The sequence below is a fragment of the Anopheles ziemanni genome, chromosome 2, assembly GCF_943734765.1.
Source record: "Anopheles ziemanni chromosome 2, idAnoZiCoDA_A2_x.2, whole genome shotgun sequence".
NCBI lineage: Eukaryota > Metazoa > Arthropoda > Insecta > Diptera > Culicidae > Anopheles > Anopheles ziemanni.
Window position 1 is genome coordinate 34736059 of NC_080705.1, and position 21018 is coordinate 34757076.

Here is a 21018-nt window from a genome sequence, read left to right on the forward strand (position 1 = left end):
CCCCCACGAACCAAACCCATTTCGTCCGGAATTCGTTTCTTCCGCATTTCCCGCGCATTTCCGCATGTCGCACGAGGGAGCGGCCGGAACGGTACGAAAATACCGGCTCCGGAAACAGGAATGCCCTCGGATGTCCGTATGTGTGTGTGTGAGAGTGTGTGTTATATGTCCCCCTGTTTGCTTTTAATTGCATCGAAGTTGCGCTCGGAACGAACGCTGCGCTACCCCTCATTACCATTAAAATTGTTACCAGCAGAACGATAGGGGAAGAGTAGGGTGGGGTGGTTGAGTTGAGGCAAGCGGGAAAACCGTCGGGAAGGTCCTGTTGTGCAAGAGGGCTCCCGGTTTTGCTTTAACGTTTGCGTACGGTTGTTCGGTACCGGTGCGCGATCGGAACCTTTCAGAAAAAAGGACCTTGAACAACACATACACACACGATGGTAGGCGACTCCGGTAGGACTTTACCGAAGCGCAACATGTTGTTGCCTCGTTGGAACCTGAATTGAGGACGAAGAGAAAAAAATCAGAATATCGAAAACTCGTTCTACATTCAACACACCGAACTGGAATTCGGCAAACCAAAACACTAATCACAGGCAACGTGTCCTCTCGCTAGGAGTTTCAGTGTTTTTTGGATGAGTTCTACAATTCCACCCAGACGTGCCAGGTTGAGCTGTACGGCAAAACCCCATACCCAAACCGGGGACACCTTCCGGAAGGGCATCGATACGCAACATCAGAGGCAGAGGGAGCAAGGACTTGATTGAGCAATGGAAAAAAGGAGAACGCAAAACGCGTGCAGCGAAAGAATGGTCCGGGGTTGGGCCGGGAGGTAACCGATGTTTACCTGCGGTAGAGATCCGGTTCCCGGGGACCAACTAAATCCGGATGCTGTGTGCACACACCACCCTGCCGTCCCCTGCCGAATAATTAATCTGCATGACAAGGCACCTTAGCGCTTGCCCCGGATGACAATATCCTGATTCGAGTAACAACAAAAAAACAAGTAAAACGTACCCTACACACTTATCCAGACTCATCCGGCACCGATTCACCTCAATCGATCGCGAGTCCTTTTTGGTCCTTTTTGATTGTTGACGCTTCCCGGGGTTGCAGGAAGTGAAAAGTTGCTCCACAAGTTTCGCTGAAGTGTAGCAGCAACTACACCGATGAAAAAGTTCCCGCCAAAGCACGGCTCCGGGTAGTGGCTAATTTATGTAACGGTCAGGTAGCAGGATGCTCGACGAAGGACTCGAAAGTGTCTGGGAGACTGATAAAAAAAAGTGTTGCGCACCTAGAGTAGTTTGATAAATTTATGATAATTTCATGGAATATTGAGCAACGATGTAACGGTTATTTATCTCCTTTCAGCCGAATGAGGCGAATTCGTGGGAAAGCGGATAACTCTTCGAGTAGTAAAAAAGGAAAGATGATCTTTCGTTTTGTGAAAGTTTTTTAAGCAATAGAATGACATCACTCTACCTTATCATCCTTTGGATCGTTTATTGGCACAAATCATCCTGTGGTCGCGATCTCTCTGTTGTTGAACAATCTGAAGTACCCAATTGTAGAAGGAACTGACCGCTATGTACACTCCCGGTGCGAGTGGCCTGGCACAACCGTCGCCAAAGACGGTAACGCCGGCCAGCTGCCCATCCACCACCAGCGGTCCCCCGGAGTCTCCCTGGCAGGTGTCCACCTTGCCGCCCTCGAACCCGGCACAAAAGTTATAGGGTTTGATCTGTCCCGGATATAACATGACGCACTCCTTCTGTGGCAGAACCGACACAACTGCAGCCTTCAGCTGGTAGTCTAAGCTGCGCTCGAGGGTATCGCCGTAGCCGGAAATGTAACCGGCCGTACGGGGCGCGGGCCACTTTTTCGCGTTCCACAACGGAACGCAGGACACCGTCGGGCCGAAGACCAGATAGCGGGCGAGCCTGAACAGCGCTATGTCGAATTTCGATTGGTCGGGATTGTCGGCCGGAAAGTACATTTCATCGACCGGGAGTAGCTGACCGGCTTTCGGTGTGTTCACACCGACTACCACATCGTACCGTTGAGGCTGGGTGCCATTCACGCAGTGCTGTGCTGTTACGACCCAGTGCGGACCGATGATGGTACCACCGCACTTGAACCGTTCGTCCCGGAATATGCCGCACTGGTAGGGCACTTCTTCGATGTCCACTCGGAATCCGCCGACTATGAGATTTGTTCGGCCTTCGGCCCGTGTGCAGGCAACAAGGGCTAAAACAAGCAGCAGAACGTTTGTTCTCGAGCTGTCCATCGTTTGATCCGCTAACCTATTCGACTGAGCCTGTGAGGCAGTATTGTTAGGTTTATAAAAACGCATGTTAGCTATACTCTGCCAACTAACTGAAACTAATGTGAAGTATTTCTTGTTATTCCATGGGCTGGCGTAATCTACTGTATCTAATTTTAGCAATGAAAACATTTGTTTCGTTGTAAAAGTACGAATGTCCTTCTCAATGTTACCAAATAAGTTTGTTTCATTCCTGAACCAATATAAAATTAATAGCTGGTATTCTGAAGCTGGTATGCATGTTATCTGAAAGACAAAATGAGTACACTGCAATCATTTGGGACAGTTCATCTGGTTAGCTAAAGAGACTCTGATCTGAAAAACCTTAAATTGTTCAACCTGTAGCAAGATCTATTGACTTAACAAGCAGGATGATTAAATGCAACAGATCATTATGCTTCTCAGAAGCATCGTTAGTAGTATACGATATTGATCGATATTTTGAATTTAAAAATCATACTTTTGTTTGTAAAAGATGTGAAGACTGTAAGTTAGTTTTGCACATAGCGGAGCAACACTCTACTGTATGGCTTACTAGAGGGCTAATCCAACACTAAAAGCAAGTAAACGTCAAAACAAGGTTTTCGAACAACATACTCGAATTAGTACGCTGTGTATTTGAATATCCCTTGCTACGTTTTGGGAATTGTCATCGTTTCTCTTTATACCATATGGGAGCTGGGGTATAAAATTTGCTGTATGGTGGCATAACAATTAGAAAAGATGATATCGTGCAATTGCCCTTTTATTTTTCTCGACAAACTCTCTAGCTGGGTTTGGAAAAATTGGTTATTTGTTACATTGATTTTGAAACTAATCGTAGCAAAATTGGCAAATAAATGCATTATACAGTATGTGTTTATTGATGGTAAACAGTGGCTTACTAAATAATAGTCATATCGTTCAGTTGTCAATGACACATTTTCCGTTCGATTGTTTGCGCGTATTAGACTCGATGGTTTTGTCGATCCAATTGCGTAACGCCGAAATCCTTGTGTAGATGCCCGGCTGCTCCGGATCCGCACAGTAGCGTCCGTGCGATATGATACCGACGAGGCGGTCCTGGTATACGGCTGGCCCGCCGGCATCATACTGACAAGCGTCCCGACCTTCCCCGGCCGCGCAGAACATATTATTCGAGATGCCCAATTCTCCGTCCCAAACGTATTGCAGGAAACACTTAGTCTGCTCCACAATGGTCACGTCGACCAGTCGCAGTTTGGCGTCTTGTGCGGGAACGGTCGGATCGCTGCTTCCGTACCCAGTCACCTCAATCTGCTGGTCCTCGGGAAGTGTTGCGTCGCTGTCCACTAGCTTGATGCACTTGATGCGTAGCTCGTAGGCGAAGTTGCGCTGCATCTTCAGCAGCGCCAGATTATAGTTGAAGTTGACAAAGTTGAAATTGGGGTGCGGAATTACACCGGCCACAGGGATGTCGTTGATGCCCCAGGCAATGTTGGCATCGTCAGTGCCGGCGCGAACTTTCAGCAACCCTGGCGGCAACAAGACTTTGGATGGAGTATACACACAGCGGGCCGCTGTTATGGACCATGATGGTGCGATTATGACGGCACCGCACAAGAACCTGTTGTTGACTAGCAAGGCGGCCTGATACGGTGCTTCTTCGACCGAGATGATATCTCCACCAACGATACGATTGCTGGGCTTGCCGTTGATTTCCAGCGCACAGAAAGTTAGCACCAACGCAATGGAAACGATTTGCTTCAACATGGTTATACTAAAGGACTTGAGGGGATCTACAAGGTTTCTGCGCCAACGATAGCGTGACACTGACGTGCCATACACAGCAACGGTGCATTTATATAAACATCTTGTTGGCGCAAGTTAGTACAACTGTTTGATTACCAGAAATTGATTTGATACACCAGTTGTTATTTCCATGTAAGATATTATCGACGCATTAGGATATTGCATGGCGAATATGAGTTTGACGTAAAGGGCTATGTTCTCTAACCAATCTAACCAACAAATGCTAATGTTAAGCATTTCAATGTTTCTTTACATAGAAATCTAAACTCTGGTATGATTTGCATTCAATATTGCCAACAAACATATGTGCGAAGCTTTATATTTATTCAGCTCAAATTTCTAAGCGGACTTGATGTATTGATGTCCCATGAAGAAGTTTAACAGCCAAAAGAGATGAATTCGAATTCAAAGGTGGTAACTGAGGGTTTTTTTCACCAAAGACCTCTTTATTATCAATTTTATTGGGATCTATGTAGCAACAACTAGTATTTTATTCCAAGGAAGACATGAAATTTAATGGATCGAACAATTGCAACATTCTCTATATAATACACTTAACATTTGGCCTCAATTATTCAAATGCACTGACCATCAGGGGGATAATGCTCCGAATTTACCACGATCGTACCTTCGATCCATTCCCACATTGTAGAAATCAGAGCGTATATTCCGGGAAACTGATCAGCGGCACAAACGCTGCCTCCGGAGACCAACCCCAACAGTTGCCCATTTTGAACAGCCGGACCGCCAGAGTCGTAATGGCAGGTGCCTTGCGCTGGTGCTCCTGCACAGAACATTCGGTCCGTAATCGCTTGTCCGATCGCTGCGTACCGTTGCTGGCAGTCCTCGTGGTCGAAGATGGCCACTTCGAGGGCCTTCAGTTGCGTGCTGCTGGGAGGTCCCACCGAGTTCGGTATCGAATGTCCATACCCGGTGACGACTGCAACCGTTCCCGTAGTGGCCGGTGTACCCGGAGGTACCATCGGTATGCAGCGTACCTGATCGGAAAACTGCAACCGTGCAGCCAACCTCATCAGGGCCGTGTCGTAGTCTAGCTTTACCCCTTCTTGGGCGTAAAATGGATGCAGGAACACTGTGTCCACGGGCTGATCAGGTTCTTCGTTGACGTTGGCATCATTGGCTCCAACGCGTACGAGCCATTCCTCGACGGGAAATAGTTCCCCAGTGGCGGAGGTAACGCAGTGCCCTGCCGTGAGGATCCAGATTGGCGCAACAATCTCACCACCGCAGTGAAACGCATAATTCCGAAACAGGGCCGCCTGGTACGGTGCGTCGCTGACCGGAATCTTCTGGCCACCGACTATGTAGTTGACCTTTCCACTACCAGACTTTGCCGAGGCAATGGTGGATAGAGCCAGAAGAATAAACGATATTGAAATCCACATCTTCAACATGACGGATGTAATTCCTTGAATCAACTGAGCTACTGCAATGGGATGTTTCTAGACGATAGGTTTATGGTACACAAGTCGAACACTCAATCGTGACTGATTCGTATTAGTAAAGCTTTTGCGTGAACATTTTCATTTTGATACCAATGATAACCAAAATAACTTTTTCTTTTTGCAATGGAATGCATGAATAATTTTGCTGTGTAATATTTTTTTAAACAATCCACATGAATTATTAAGATTCAAAGTCAAAGAGGCATACATATGTAGAAGAAGTTAGACTTATTTTGCTACAAAATTGTTTATTATCATCATTATTATCTACTAGCAGCTTGTCTTAGTAGATTTATTCGCATTGCCCGTCCGATGGATCGTCCCCAGTATTGCTTGCGATAATTTCATCGATCCAGTCACGCACCGCAGAAACCAGTGTGTAAACTCCAGGGAAGGACGCATCCGCACAACCTGCTCCGTGCGAGATCAATCCAACGAGCTGTCCATCATGAACGGCCGGTCCTCCCGAATCGTAGACACAGGCATCTTTTCCCGGCGCGCTTGCGCAGAACATAGTATCCGTCACTGAGATTGCGCCTTCAGGATACTGACTCCGACACTCCGTGCGATCAACGACAGTTACTTCGACGGCACGCAGTAGATGGTCGTCATCGGTAGGTGAGGATATTGTAGGATCAATTCGACCGTACCCAGAGACAAACACTGTATCGCCTGCTACGACGGGAGTTCCCGGCGGCGCCATCCGTATGCAGCGTACCCGATCGGAAAACTGGACTTCATGAGACACACTCATCTTCATCAGGGCGACGTCGTAGTCCAGAGGCTTTCTAGTGAATTCTGGATGCACGAATATAGCTACCACGAAGGCATCCATTTCTCCATCCACATTAGCATTGTCGGTTCCGTATCGGACGATGAATTGGTTCGCTTCTATTGTACCACCACCAACATAGACAACACAGTGTCCTGCCGTGAGGATCCAGCGAGGTGCTATGACCACTCCTCCACAGTGAAGTGATCCCGTAATGTAGATCGCCGCCTGATATGGTGCCTCGGTGATGGGAATCAACCTACCGCCGACGATAAGGTTGGAAGTCGTTGCAAGAACGAAGGACAAGAGCGTCAACAGAAATATGGTTAGCAGGTTCCACAGGGTTGGCATGTCGCATGTACCTAGTTTAGTTCCTACCCGTTTACTACCCGTTCATATCGCAAGTTACCCTAGGTATAAGGGAATGATGAGAGCTTGAATCGGAATTAAATCCGCTTGGATGTGGTACTTCTTGAACATTGGTGTGTTTAATCAAAAAGAAAAACAAACCACGTTAAATTAACATGTATGACGAGGATATATAAGCAACGCAAATTCAGTTTAAACATGAGTTTTTCAGCTTGATGGTTGTACAGTCGTTTGGTTTTCATGCATAGTAAAACATTAACGACATATCCACTGCAACAACTCGTCCAGTTCTTGTAACTCTTTCCCGTTCTATTAAAAACTCGTATTGTGGAAGTACTAAAACATACCGTTTTATTTCACCCACCCCCGCCACCATCACAAACAAATCGGTTCATCCACCGGCCATAAATTAAAAGATCGTTGCCTTCGCTCCCCACCCGAAACATCATTCACGCTTCCATTCGGAACCCTTTTGCTAAAAACTCGTCTCAACGGGAAAAACAATGACGCCCTTAAGCGCAGAGGCTCCTGTCGCAGAGGAGTCACTCTCGATCCCAATCGATACCCCATCCGATCGGCGGGCGTTCCGGAAGGCAACTCGTCATAAAATGCTCATGTTAATGTAGCCATTTTGTAGTTCCCTTGGGGAGCGGGTGGAGAATGGTGTATGGCCCGCTTTGTGCGGGGGCAGAAGCGCCAGCGCGTGGATGAAATAAAACATTGCTTTTTATTTCACTTTTCCCAGAAATAAATACAAACACCGGTACGCCGGGTTCGTCTCTGGACGGTTCGACGGCACCCGGGGGCTTGTCCATTTTAGGGTGTTCGGTAAGTGGTCTTCGGAGACGCTGGGCCACATTAATTGCCAACCGCTGCCATCGCTCATGTAGCCCGTGGGTGATGATGGTGATGATGCTGGTTATGGTGGTGTTGGTTGCTGGTTTGAGCCGGCGGTTTAAATCCTATCCAACGATCGCACGTGCTGATCTTGACGGGTTGAACGCAGGGGTGTCTAGAAACAACTGATGCGATATGCGTCCGGAGATAAGCGCTAGGACTCGCTCTACATCTCGGCAAACGCGCACGAATCCATTAAAACCATTTCTTCAACACCTTTTCCAGGAAAGTTGCTGAACTTTGGCACCTTTCCTACCTGCGCCGGATGGGTTTTGCCACCAGCGGAGGCCATGTTTCTTATCGTTGTTTGCTGGTGGTTTACAACGTGTTTATCTTAATTTGGCATTTATTTCCGACCATCCTCGGAACCTCATTAGCAGCGTGCGGATCTACCTTTCGGACGTCCCGCGGTTAAGAAGGCGCCACCTTTCAGCCAGCCAAACGCAAGTGTTTGTGGTGAGGTGTCCAAACAAAAGACTCTCTTTAGCATCCCGTGAGACTTGAGTAACCAATCACACACTGACTTTCGCTCTAACGTCGTAATCGTTACCCTCAAAACCTTCGAGACCCCCGGGTTACATTAGACACGGTTCCGATAGTTGGGAAACGCGTCCGCCAGGAGGTGCGTTAAGATAACTGGCAGAAAATTCGGAAAATTACTCCAACCGACCCGCGGGCTCGATGCGCGCTGCTACGCAATACTGCCGCGTCATTCGGCGCCCGAGAGGGCCTTGATTTACATGTCCTGAACCAATCAGAAAACCGGCAAGTGTTCCCAGCCGAACCCGGGAAACCCAGGGCTACACCGCAGGTAGCGCGCAGGATAAACGTGTACGAGTGTTTTCACGCCCTTTCTTGACGCGCTATCCGTCTAAGGATCCCGCGGGTTCATCAAACATCACGACGTCTTCGTCCTCAGCGTCAGGATCAACAATCCTGAACCCACCACACTGGATTATGCATGAAATTTGGGTCACCTCTCGGGATGCGACGTCGACCTTTTTCCTCTCTTCTGGTGCATTTGCATTTTTCTTCTATAGATCGTCATCATTAGGCACCTCATCATGTTGCCCGTGATGAGTCATTCGCTTGATTTATGATGTAACGTTTCAGTAACGGAGCTGAGCTGCCGGACTCGCTGCTTGACTCTCCCGTTTCGCTGCCGTTTTCCGTCACGGTTTTTGGCACGAAATCATGATCACACATGAAGCGTGAGAAAAAAGCAAGAAGACTACATTGTAAAGCCTATCCGATGTTCCCCAGTGATGAGTGGTTCCCCGAGAAAAGCCACTTCAAAGCGGGTTGTCGCAGACACTGCTTCATTGCTTCCATTCGGCTAATTGGAGCCACCTCCGGACGAAAGAAGCTCTGCCATGTTTTGCGCCATAGGAACATGATATATGCCTGTCGATCCGACGCTGGTCAGGGGGAAACAATCCTGTCATCAACGCAAACAATCCAGCCCGGGCCGGAGTGGCCCGAAGATAAATCGGGCAACATTATTTATTCTAACACCCTCCCGGCACATTGTGTTGGACAATTTCGCGGACCCCATTTACCCCATCACCGGGTCGGTAGTTGTGAAATGTTTCATAATTCACGCCAACAGTGCATGGGCGCCCGGGGAGGGAATGGGTGAGGAAAACTGTACCCTCATCGTGGTTGGTAAGTGTTGAAAAACGGTTCCGAAATAGAACTCGCGAGCGCAGAACTTGAACCCCCGGCAGCTAAAGGTAAAACCTAAACCAAAATCCCAAACTCTCAACCGGCCCAAGCCTTCGCGCATGAGTTATGGATTTAGAAAGGAATACTCGGCCACTGGAGAGCCAGTGCGGTCTCGGTCGAGCGCGCCGTGCGCCGAGCTAATCAAACAAATCCCGAAACAAAAAATGAGGTAGCACATTATTTGGGGCACGATTAAATAATTAAAGGCCCTTTGCAGTCCCTCCTCGGTCCATGCCCTACTCTAGGACCTGGTGGAGCTAAAGAGTATGTTTCTCGGAGCCCAGAACGCCTGGCAAGTGAACCGGCATACCCCAGGAGCCGCCATCGATCGATCAAAAGCGATAAAATGGGTGCCGCAACATATGCATCGGGTGGGAGGGTGGTGGAGGGAAATGAAAAAAAACGGAAAATCGTTGGGTGCCCGATACACGCCAGGATTAGGCGAGCGCATTTGTGCAAACGCGGAGCAACCCGTGCAGTTGTTCGGGGTGGAAAACAATAAACTTCACACGCGAAATCACCCGCATCGGTTCGGTAATTAATTTTCAACGAAACAAACTGTACTCGAGCCTGTAGACGCGCTGTAGGGACCTACGACCAACGCTAGATCATTCAGTTGCGGCGCCACCGAGAGTGGAGAACCGGAGGAGTCCGTGTCCTAAGGGAAGGCGGTGAGTGTGTTCCGTCGTGACTACGAGCTTTCGTCGACGGGCAGCAGATCGTGCCATTGCTTAATCGCATTTAACGGTTCCACGTCGACTGGGTTATGCACGTGCAACTTTAATGAGATGATAAGATCAATGTCTCGCCTGGGCGCTTATGAGCGATCGTTACAATGGTGCATCTTCAAGGAGCTGATGGGGCAGGAATTATATCACGATCGGTCATTACGGCCGATATGACTAATAGGAAGCTGTTTCACCTAGCGCCTGCTAAGACTGTAAAACATTGACAGATTTCCAGAAAAGCAGAGGAAATTTTGCACTAAAACCAAAAGAGTAGAAAAAGAAAGGGGTTCAACAAAGAGGAGCATCTCTTAAAATTGGTAGAGAAAAAGAATTCAATTTTCTGGATCATTGGTCCCGATCATTAGATATGAAAAACAAATAAAGTCCGTATGAAGAGTACCTATTAGATAGATTTACAGCAAGACAGAGGAAATTTGTACTAAAACTAAACGAGCGATTAAAGAAATGGGTTCCCCAAAAAAAATTATCTCTTAATGTTTCCATAGAAAAACAAATTTCTTAATCATTTATGGGGATCATAAAATATCAATAAATTTAAAGTCCTTATGAGGAGTATCAATTAGGTAGACTTACAGAAAGCAGAGAAAATTTGTAATAAAACTAAAAGAGCAGAAAAAGAAAGCAAGAAATGGGTTTCACAAAGGCTAATATATTTTAAAGTTTGCATTGAAAAATAACTAAATTCTCTGAATCATTCATGTAGATCATAAAATATCGAAAGAATAAAGTCCTTATAATGAATACCAATGTCGGCAGAAAAGATTCACAGCAGTATGAACTTCAAAAATAAATTGTGAAACAGTTGATCAATCTTCTTTTTGTTGACAAATCATGGACAGAAGAAACTTTTTGCTTGCATTCCTAGAAATCAATAAAAAGTAGAAGGATTAGAAATTTTGAAATAGTTTGTACAAAGCAAAAGATCCGTTGAATGTATTTGTTGAGCAGAAACAAAAACTTCGTGACAGTTTTTGTTGCCCATGAAATACCAGAAAATCCATTTTGGCACAATTAATCCATAATAATATTATCTGCAAAAAAAATTATAAAACAGCTGTACAACCCTTTTTCTGACACAGCACGAAGAGATGAAACTTTTTCCTTTACTCTCGCCAAATTCGCCAAAATGCCCGTTTTGGTGATTCTCCCAAAGTGCTTCGTTCATCTTCGATTGCAGCAGCTGAAGAAACGAATTCATAAAGCTGTACTTCTTGGAATCTTAGAAACTCCTCTGCTTAAGGCGAAAGGATCCCTTCCGATCGAATTCGCTCGGTGCAAGGACGTTAGGGAAAGATATTAATAAAAGAGGATAAGTCAACCATCGACACGTGGAAATAGGTTTTCGGTGGCGGCAGCGACAAGACACCGCTTCCTAACCGCTTAACTGCGCTCAAGCGTGACGTAAAGGTTACGGTGTTGATTTAATATCAAACCGGGGAACAATGCGTCGGCAAGCCGAGACGAACTGGCTGCTATCAGGGTCGATAGGAGGTAGGATCCCTTTCGATCATGAGGTTGGCAGGAAAGTGCAGCTGGACGCTGCCAGCCAACGTCTTCGATATCATCTCGGGTTCGGCTTTCCCCCGCCGCCGCCGCCGCCGTCGTTCTCGATCGTCTTCACTTCGCCCGCACGTGTGCATCGTGTGCATTGTTGTTGCGGCCAAAGAAAAGCTAAACAAAGTACACACACATCAATGATGCAGACGGGTACTACCATCAGGATATGACACCGGGTCGTGCGTCCTCCCGGGGCAGAAGAAGGTGATCTCGCGCCGTTCCTTACCGGTTTGATTTTTTGCCTTTGCCTTCAATCGGTCGTGCGGTCCATTGTGCGGCTCCGTCCTTCTTCCGCCCGTAACGACCCGATGCGATCAACGCTCAAGAAAGCAGATGTTTTTACCCGGGCCGTTTTACTTTTTTTTCTCCACCCCGCCTTTCTTACCGCCGACGTGTTGGGTCGTGATTTTTCAGCTTTTAATAAATAAATGAGTTTATAAACGCATGTGCAACCGGCCCCTGGAGGCGATCGAAAAAGAAAAACTGAACAGAACCGGGACAAATGGTAGGAGGAGAATTTTATTGAAGGTCCTTTTTTTTCATCAGCGATATGACATCCTGCGTTACAGGTTGCCGAGATTCGATTCCGGGGAGTGCGAAGAAAAGGAGAAATCAAAACTTAAATTTCATTTACTGTTTACACTGTTCGGAGATTGAAAAAGGATCCTCCCTACCATCGGTAAGGATCGTTCGGGTTTTTGTTCGCGTGATCATCATCTTTGACACTTTTTTGGGACCTTTTTTGGGGACCTCCGTTGTCTTGAATTGTCTATCGTCTCGATGTTCGATCAACGAGCGATCGGGAAATCAAAGAAGCACAACGGACTCGGGGAAGCTACAAGAAAGCCTGACGAAACAAGATGCAATCCTTGTTGATGAATTCTTCATCCTTTCCGAGGTCGGGCTCTGTTACGTGTGCTGTATCTTTTGCCACCATTGTGTTGCGCTGTATCTTCCTTTCGGCACGGTTACGATCCCCGATCTTCCACTGCACGTGCTGTATTTGTTTTCTTTAAGCGAATGTGTTTTTCATCCTCTCCCCCGGCTGCCGTCAGTTTGATGTTACATTGCGGGGACATATGACTGGTGTTGTGTTTGTAGCATTGTACACCGGTCAGTCCCGGGTACGCAGAAGTTCGTTTGACTGCGTTCGATTTGAAATGGAACCCGCTCCCGGGGACGCGTGGATCGAATGGACGTAACCTAAGACGCACGCTGGTCACTTCTCCCGACCCAACGCGGGCTCAAGGACCCATTGGCTTTCTTCTGCAAACACGCGAGCTTGTCGCAAAGACCCATCCTGACGATTGATCATCTGCCCTCAGCGGCACAGCACATTGTCCAGCTTCGGTTCACAATTTGTTGGACCTGTGGAAAGCCTCGCAAGGAAAACTATGTCTCCAGCCGGTCGCGTGTGGTGAGTCTTAAATTCCTATAAAATTGTGATGGCTTAAGGCTGTCGAGGGGCTGTCTTGAAATTTGTTATTTTAATACCATCCCTTTCCGCAGTTCCCCATCACACTTCCGGGCTAACGCCACTTCACGCTGATTGTTATCGATTGTTTTCCCATTACGCGAACGAGCTCTGGGTGAGGTTTTCTCCCCCACTTAGCGAGTTTGTGGATCCAACGTTCGTGGAAATCTTTTACCCGCGGCACCCGGTGGAGGAAGCGCCATAAAATAGAAACGTCCAGATGCGATCGACACCTCATTGTCGAATCCTTAAGCGCACCGACATTTATGAAACCGGAGCCGTTAAAGCTTAGGGTGGGGGGAGAAAAGGAGATAAATCTCGTGCCCTTAATATATGATGCCCTCGGTGTTTTAATAGTTGTTGACGCCGCTATTAAAATAGACGATTGTTTTTTAAATATGAAACCATCGCTGCCGGCGCTGGAAGCGGAAGTACCGCGTTGGACACCGTGGACGAAATTTATCGACGCATTTCCGTCACTAGCTGGAGTGGTGGTTTTGGAGACCCTTCCAAAAACTGTTGGCAGATCGAACGAAGGAAGATTTGTTCTGCCGAGCTGAAGATCACGCACTTTGGAAAAGGGGACGTTGTATAGGCACACATACACGGTGAAGGTGGGTGACGGGAGAGCCTGAAACAATACACCACCGCATCACTACCGGTTTCCTTCTGCCGACACGTGTGCACGTCAGCAATGCGGCAGAGATTAACATGTCCGCAGGTCTGAGCTGCAACCAAGATGGGAGCGCGCGCGTCAAACCCGGAACCTGCACGTCGGGAAAAGGCAGCAGTCGGCTTCCGCGGGAAAACGCTGTCATCGAAAAGAACAAACCCCTCGGCAGGGGGAAGCACCAGGGCTCATAAAGTAATTCGAGAGGAAGATCGATCGTCAGCGCGAGTGATCGAGTGATATAAAAATAAATAAAACACTCAACCACCCGCGTGACCCCCGGTTTCGGTTTCTTTTGGACTTACTTGCCTGCTATTTCCTACCGACCCTACCGAATCTCGGATGAAACAGATGAACATATACATGTTGACTGGTGCCACCGATGTTTTCGTGCTTGACGTTCGCCTGACAGGCACGGCATCGGCGCTGACATTTCGAGGGAAAAACGCGGGAGCTACGTGAAAAATTGTCCCAAACTCACCTCGGGGGCCTTGATCTCGGACAAGATCATCGGATCAGAGTAGGCATCGCCACTAAGCTTCGGTGCAGCTTCAAAGAGCGCGGGAACGCTCCACAAAATTCGGCATCTCCCACCGAGGGGAGAAAGATGAGACTGAAATATTGACGACACTCCGCGGAGGGCGCCTTCATAATCTGAACGTATTAAAAGGTTATAAACAAACATTACTTTCCCGCAGCCAAACCAATTTCTTCTCTCGCTTGTGTGTGTTATTTTTTCTCATCTCATCTTCTAAATGTTTCTTTTTCACGATAGGCCACCGAATGGGAAAGAGAGTGGCCTGGGGGGTTTTGCCCTCTCATACACCAAACCCAATACGATACGGTGATAAATGGTTACGATAGTGGAGGCTAATTTACACCTCGGATTTACGTCGCACTTTTCTCCCTGCGAAGCCGCTGCAAAATTAATGGTTGCTCGCTAGGCTCGAACTCCGCAGGGCCGTTGACACGTTCGAACCGGGGTAGGGAAATTAATTTTCCTCCGCACTAACGATAAGTATCCCCGGAGATGGCGGGGTAGCTGGCAGGAGGGACGAGATTTTCCAACCCCGCGTGGAAGCTTCTGCGGAGCGGCCGATGACGTGTTAATTTATTTTAATTTGATCAGACAAATGTCTGTTTAGATTGCCGGCAATGGTTTGTTGGTGAAGGTCTGAATCTTAAAGTCGTGGAAAATGGGCAACAATCGTTCGGAGATAAATTGTGGACCGTTTTCCAACTATTGTACTAATTATTCGAAGTTTTTTCCCCCAAACGAGAGTTGTTGCGGGAGGGACCTGAATTCAGTTCAAAGTCATCACCTAACGCCTAATAAAATGTTGATTGATTTACAGAAAGGCAGAAGAAATTTGTACTAAAACTTATAGAGTAGAAAAATAAAACTAGAACTGGGTTTCACAAAGGGAAATATCTCTTAAAGTTTGCATTGAAAAAGAACTCAATTTTCTGGAAAATATATGTGTTTTTTTAAATATCAAAAAGAATGTACCCATTATTAAGACTACAAGTTCGTTAGATTTGCAAAACGGCAGATGAAATTCGTACTAAAACCAAAAGGGCAAGAAAAGAAAGTTTCCACAAAGAGAAATTTCGTTTAAAGTTTGTAGAGAAAAAGAACTAAATTTTCTGAATCATTCATATGGATCATGAAATATAAGATAGATCTACAGAAAGTCAGTGGAAATTAGCCTTGTTACGGGAGGGTCCTAAATTCAATGTCATTTTAAGGGAACCCAAACAACCAGACTACTAAAACCAAATTTCTCCTCTGAGATGCTGCTTAGGCAAAGAAAACCTTTCATTGTTGAAACAGCTTGGTGACCAGACGATTGATTTTCCAACTGGATTCCAGTTGCAGGTGATCAGAAAGGCTAGACTAAAAGAGCGACTCACTCGAGGAGTCCTTCACAAACCTCGCCGCGGATAGATTGGCAGCTTGTGCAATGAAATTCAATCCGGACGACGATCCGCCTTGTATTTTGTGTGCGCACCGGAGCGGAAGTTTAATGACTAATTTGGACCCCTTTCGGAGTTGCAAGTTCCTGCTCGGAAAACCTTGCGCTCGTTCGGACCGTCGAAGGGCGCGACAAAGGACGTGTTCGGTGCTATAATTATTACCTTTCCTGCTCCGTCAGCCTTTGCACAACCGGAAGTGCCGAAAACCGTGCCGGACGGCATTATTATTTATGCCGCAAGCTGCCCCTGGCCGGTGATAGGATAATTGATCCCGACGGTTCCGCCGGAAAGCTTCAACCATTCGGTAAGCGAAACGAGAGAAAAATCAGAAGTCAGTGATATTGATCGCATTCCCGCGAGGGTTTTTTTTCCTCCATTCCAACCCCCGCTTGAAAGGGACAGACTTGTAGACATCGGTAGCGAAGCGGTCCATTGGAAGTCACATCGGATTATGGACTAGGGGTTTTTATTTCATTCGCAAAGGGTTCGAAAAGTCATGGCATTCCTTTGCTTGCATCACATTATTACACATCTTTAGGGGACGAAAGGAAACGCACATGCAAAAGGGGCTGTTTGCCGAACCAAAGGCTGCGTTAGTTTGCACATTCTTCCGTATTCCTTCCTCCTCCTTCAAGAATGTCCTCTTACCTTCCGCCAAAGGCAAAGAGTGCCACTGCGTGAAACAAAGCCATTTTTTCTTCGGGCAGATTCGGCAGCATTTCAGAAGCAGCGCCACGTCCGCGGCCGACGCCGCCGAACCTGTCAGGCCGCCCTCCCCCCGTCGCTTGCCACTCGACAGCGGTGCATTTCACTAAGAGATTTCTTCGCCTTTTTTGCACTTTAAACAACTCCCGCACGTTTTGTTTTACGTTGGACCCTTCGATGCTTCCATTGTGATCCTCTCCGAAGCCAACAAAGCCCAAGCCCACGGGGCGTGATGGACGGGGCTTCCCCGGGGCAGGTCCTCAGGTGCCACAAGGCCAAGGTTTCGTCTGTAGCCAGATGAAAGTGCAGCAGTACCTCCGGCTTCTCCTCCTCGCCCAGCTTCGTGGCGATCAAGGATTCCTATTTTCAAGCACCGTTTGGACAGCTGCTTCTCACTTCTCGCTCTCCGCGCGCATTCGGCATCCCTTTATCCAACGTGAGTGCATGTGCGTGTGTGTGATTGGACGCGTCTGCAGCAGCCGAAAATAATAAGCACTGATTTCCGAGCGCATTTCCACCTTGTTGCCATTGTTGGTTTATCGCATCGCTTTAGCTCTTGCAGGAGGCTCCTGCAGGATCCGTATGGTTTATGATTCCTTTTTTCCCCTACACTCCGATCTGCATTGATCCTTCGAGCCTCATCAAGCTGTGGTGATCGAGAGGAAAAGAGGAAACCCGAAAAAAAAGCAAGCAAAGGACGACGACTGCAGCGGACATACGGTCGTGGTGGCACAAAAGGAGTCACATCCTGACGCAAACCAAAAAAAAGAAGTAAAATCTCGGTAGCACGCGTCGTCCCTCGATAGAAGCGGCATGCGCACGCAGCTTTATTGGCATGACTGGCGCACATGTGTGTAGGCATACCGGAATATTTGCAAAGGCGTTGCCGGTCTGGGCCGCTTCCTTCCTTTTTTTCCCGTTCCGGGGTTCGCAAACACAACGGACTCGTCGGCTGGAAAGCGACGTTCCCGCCTGTTAAATTCCTTTCTGGAACCGCAAGGTGTGCGACGACGCGCGCTTTTACTTCTTTCCATAGCTCTCTTTCTTAATCGTTTTTTTTTCTTAATCATTTGTGTCTGCGAATAAAGTGAAAAATTAAAGATATTGGACGTGCGTTTCCTGCGCGTGATCGCCGCGAGGAGCTATTTGAAATATTTCTGCACACGCGAAAGCCTCCGAATGCAAATGGATGGTGGCTTCGGTCACGCCATTGGCAACAAGTGCAGCGCGGTCGGAATCGAAGCCAGAACCCCGGTTTTGGCGATGCTGCACGAAAAGCACGCGGTCGGTGTATCATTAACAGAAACAGAAAAATTTATTTGTTGAAGTTTCGTTGTTCCAAAATATCTTCCATTATTAATAAACGTTTCATTTTGAACAAACAAAAATCGGAAAACGAATAAAGATGCACCTTTTTTTCTCTTCTTTAACTCTAATACTGACTGATCATGCGTGTCCCGTACAAATGATCGTAATTTTTCCTTGTTCAAACGTGTACAATTATTACCCCATTCGTTTTGAAATTACGAACAGCAAATCCCACTGCCAATATCTTGCAGGAACGTAAAATACAGAAACGAAATACACTCTCAGCCACTTGCCAAACATAATTCCAATCGCGTTGCATCAAAAGGAAGTTCGCAGCGCCCGATTTCTCGCAGCGCAAGGGACATGCGAATGGGCAAACCCACGGCAATCACGCACACACGCGCTCGCATGCGGTTTAATAAATATCCATTTATGAAATTTAATTGATTCGTGTAAATTATACACGAATTTTGACATTCCGCTGAAGTTGGGGCCCATCCTTTCGCCGCACGCCTTTGGTGGACAGACGGCGGCGGGGGGCGGAGAGGAGGGCAGTGCCGAAGAGTAATGAAGCAACTGACAGCAGTATTTATCACTTGACTGGGAAGTTTTTTATTATTATGCATTATGTTCGTCTACTTCATTCATGCGAAATGTTGCTTGCGAATGAGTTCGTGTCCGTGTGTGTGTGTGAGTGTATGTTTTTTCGATTCTCCCCGAAACAGCATCTTCGCGCGGACAGGTTTTTGAGGTTATATCAGGTCCTGCAACGTCTCGCACCGAGGCCCTGCAAGGGCTGACCTTAACGAACGAAAATGGAACGGAACCCTTCCCCTTGCCACGATTTCCTTGCTTCTCGCGCGAGCAACTTGAACGCAAGGGCAACACGGGAACGATAAGATTGAGTGAGTGTGACGCAATTTATTTCACATTATCCTTAATCCTGCCGAGGCAGCGAGGACTGGGACTAGCGGCGCAAACAACACCGCATCGTAATGCGGTGTCCGCAATCGGTAATCGGTGCGCGTCCCGATAACAAAACCTGCCACGGAAAAAGCACGGAACCTGAATTTTCCCTCACCGACCTGGACCCGTTTCGACCGTTAAATCCAGCTCCCGTAGGTCCGAGGATCCGGTGAATTTTATGGTGTGTACGTACATATATTAAGGACCTGCTTTCCGTTGTCCACTTTATTTTATTTCCCTCCATCTCGTACGGCCGGTGATTGTCTAGTTTTCCCCGCTCGGGTTCGGCCAGCCAGAACCTGCTTTCCCAGGTGACCATTGTCACCCGGGCGGCTGGAAGGAACCAACAAAAACACGAAACAAGCTGTTGTTTAGGTGTTTGTGCTACGAATTAAATCGAAACCATCATTTTCCTCGGTGTCATCTAGTGAAAATTTATTTTTAATATTTATTAATGGTGTTATAATGACGCTGTTTACGTTCCACGGGCAATCTCCGAAAGAACCCGGTTTTCTTCCCTCCCCGCATCTTTTCCCCCGCGCAACCGAAGGAAAAGCAAAGAATAAAAACTCCCGAAAAGAGATAACGCGAGCGCGCGCGCGCGTCCGAAAGAACCGAGACATCCTTGGTATCCTCCGTTCCCGAAATCTTTTCATTCCAACCCCTTTTCTTTCCTCTTGGGTGATCGTTTTTCGATTGTTTGATTGAATTTATGAGAGGCCTGTCTACGCCATTACCATTTTTATTCCCTTTTCTGTCCACCACTCCGCCTCTTCGTGGCAGTGAGGCGACCCTGTGAAGATGCGTTTTTCGGTCGCAATGGGTGTCGCACCGTTTGCGATACCGGTTTTAATTTCTGTTTTCTTATGCTCGACGTCTTCCCCAATGCACCCCGCGCGTTATGCGTTTGTTTATGTTAGGTGAATGTTTTTGTTTGGCATGCTGGAGGATAATAAAGATATAATAATTATTAATAGTGCTGTCGGGTGAGAAAATTGATTCCAGGAGAGTTAGAAAAGCGGAATTATGCGTCGTATGCGTATGGGTCATCTTAATAGAGTCTCTTATCATAGGTAAGATTGTTTGATAAAAAAGAACGAAATGTAATTGGAATAAAAATTGTAAGATTGGAATAAAAATTGAAATCGAACCGAAGAAATAACTCACGCTAGTCTCAGTATAAAATAGAGTTGTAAAATAAATCAATTTGGAGAGGTGAAAGTTTCTCCACGCATTGTTTTAGTCCTATGCTTGATACATGCCATAATCTTAATGTATTGATGTAAATATATACTTTTTTCCTGTAGATTCACTATAAAACATTTTTCTTCTATAACTCTTTAACTCTGATTATGTACCGGACCATCGTTTCAATAATTTTTATAGGATACAGTACGTTTCTGTATAATTTTTGTAGGACCCATTACATTAAGACTGGACTAAGATAAGTTACCCATGTTTGTAAGACTGACCTCATTCCGTATTATTAACATTGTGAAGATTGCTGAATTCTGTAGAATTTTTTGTTTAAATATAAATCTTACTTAAACTGAAACTTAAATTTAAGTGTAAATCTCTTAATAACGCCCTTGGAGGTTCAGGCCCATTGTTGAATCCACCACTGGCTGAGGCTGAAAAAATTGAAAAATAAACCTGTGCAAACGGCTGACTGTACTGTTTTTTTCGTTGTTTTGGCGTCCATAAAGCACAGACGCCATTGGCACGACCAACGCCCTGCCTCGCAACGAACACCCGGCGCGTGGCAATCCAATACTATCAGATTCACTTTTCCTGCCTACGTTTGTCCTATTCTCTATTTCGAAACCATCACCGTTATGCGCACTTTCCTTCTCCCTCGCGCATCTTCTCGTCCTTTTCACCCCCGGGCTTGGCAAAAGGTCCCGCATGCGGTGCGATTTTCCCGCTTGCAAAACAAGTCCTACCATTACGGGCTGCACGGCGACCTGACGCCGGGCAGGTGTGCCGGGAACACGGGTGCGTCACACCATTCGGCATTGGCATGGGGCACCCCTCGGCGTTTCAGGACGCACGGGTTCGAATTTCCACCGGTGCGCTGGTGTTCGCTTTCCCTCGCCCATTGTGTGCCGAAACGAAATGGCTTCACTGTTTTGGAATCGTTTCATTATGCTGACGCTTGATTCGTGTGCGTTCCGTTGATTTTGCGTTCACGGTGACGAGAGGATAACGATCAGGGTCCTTTCATTCGCTCGTCGATCCTCTTCCCCTTTGCCAAAAGCGTCATCGAACGCACAAGCGCAAAACGTATCCA

General features: G+C 47.0%; 4 protein-coding genes across 4 annotated transcripts; all 4 read right to left on the reverse strand.

The window, feature by feature from the left end:
- Positions 1-461: 461 nt before the first annotated feature.
- On the reverse strand, positions 462-2287 carry LOC131293475 (trypsin 3A1-like). Its single transcript, XM_058321553.1, has 2 exons — positions 1562-2287; positions 462-497 (listed from the first exon to the last, which is right to left on the reverse strand). Exons 1-2 carry the CDS (start codon positions 2285-2287, stop codon positions 462-464), a joined length of 762 nt encoding a protein of 253 aa, XP_058177536.1.
- Positions 2288-3226: 939 nt separating this feature from the next.
- LOC131293476 (trypsin 3A1-like) lies at positions 3227-4054 on the reverse strand. The gene has a single exon (XM_058321554.1). The coding sequence runs from the start codon at positions 4052-4054 to the stop codon at positions 3227-3229; it is 828 nt and encodes a 275-aa protein (XP_058177537.1).
- A 614-nt stretch (positions 4055-4668) lies between these two features.
- LOC131293477 (trypsin-7-like) lies at positions 4669-5499 on the reverse strand. The gene has a single exon (XM_058321555.1). The coding sequence runs from the start codon at positions 5497-5499 to the stop codon at positions 4669-4671; it is 831 nt and encodes a 276-aa protein (XP_058177538.1).
- Positions 5500-5851: 352 nt separating this feature from the next.
- LOC131293478 (trypsin-7-like) lies at positions 5852-6682 on the reverse strand. The gene has a single exon (XM_058321556.1). It carries the CDS (start codon positions 6680-6682, stop codon positions 5852-5854), a length of 831 nt encoding a protein of 276 aa, XP_058177539.1.
- Positions 6683-21018: the final 14336 nt, after the last annotated feature.

Excerpts from the sequence above, each read along its gene's own strand:
- LOC131293475 (XM_058321553.1), bottom strand. The coding sequence starts at position 2,287 with ATGGACAGCTCGAGAACAAACGTTCTGCTGCTTGTTTTAGCCCTTGTT. Across the intron at positions 498-1,561 it reads TCAGTTCCTTCTACAATTGG|GTTCCAACGAGGCAACAACA; the intron begins GTACTTCAGATT and ends TCCTCAATTCAG.
- LOC131293478 (XM_058321556.1), bottom strand. The coding sequence starts at position 6,682 with ATGCCAACCCTGTGGAACCTGCTAACCATATTTCTGTTGACGCTCTTG.
- LOC131293477 (XM_058321555.1), bottom strand. The coding sequence starts at position 5,499 with ATGTGGATTTCAATATCGTTTATTCTTCTGGCTCTATCCACCATTGCC.
- LOC131293476 (XM_058321554.1), bottom strand. The coding sequence starts at position 4,054 with ATGTTGAAGCAAATCGTTTCCATTGCGTTGGTGCTAACTTTCTGTGCG.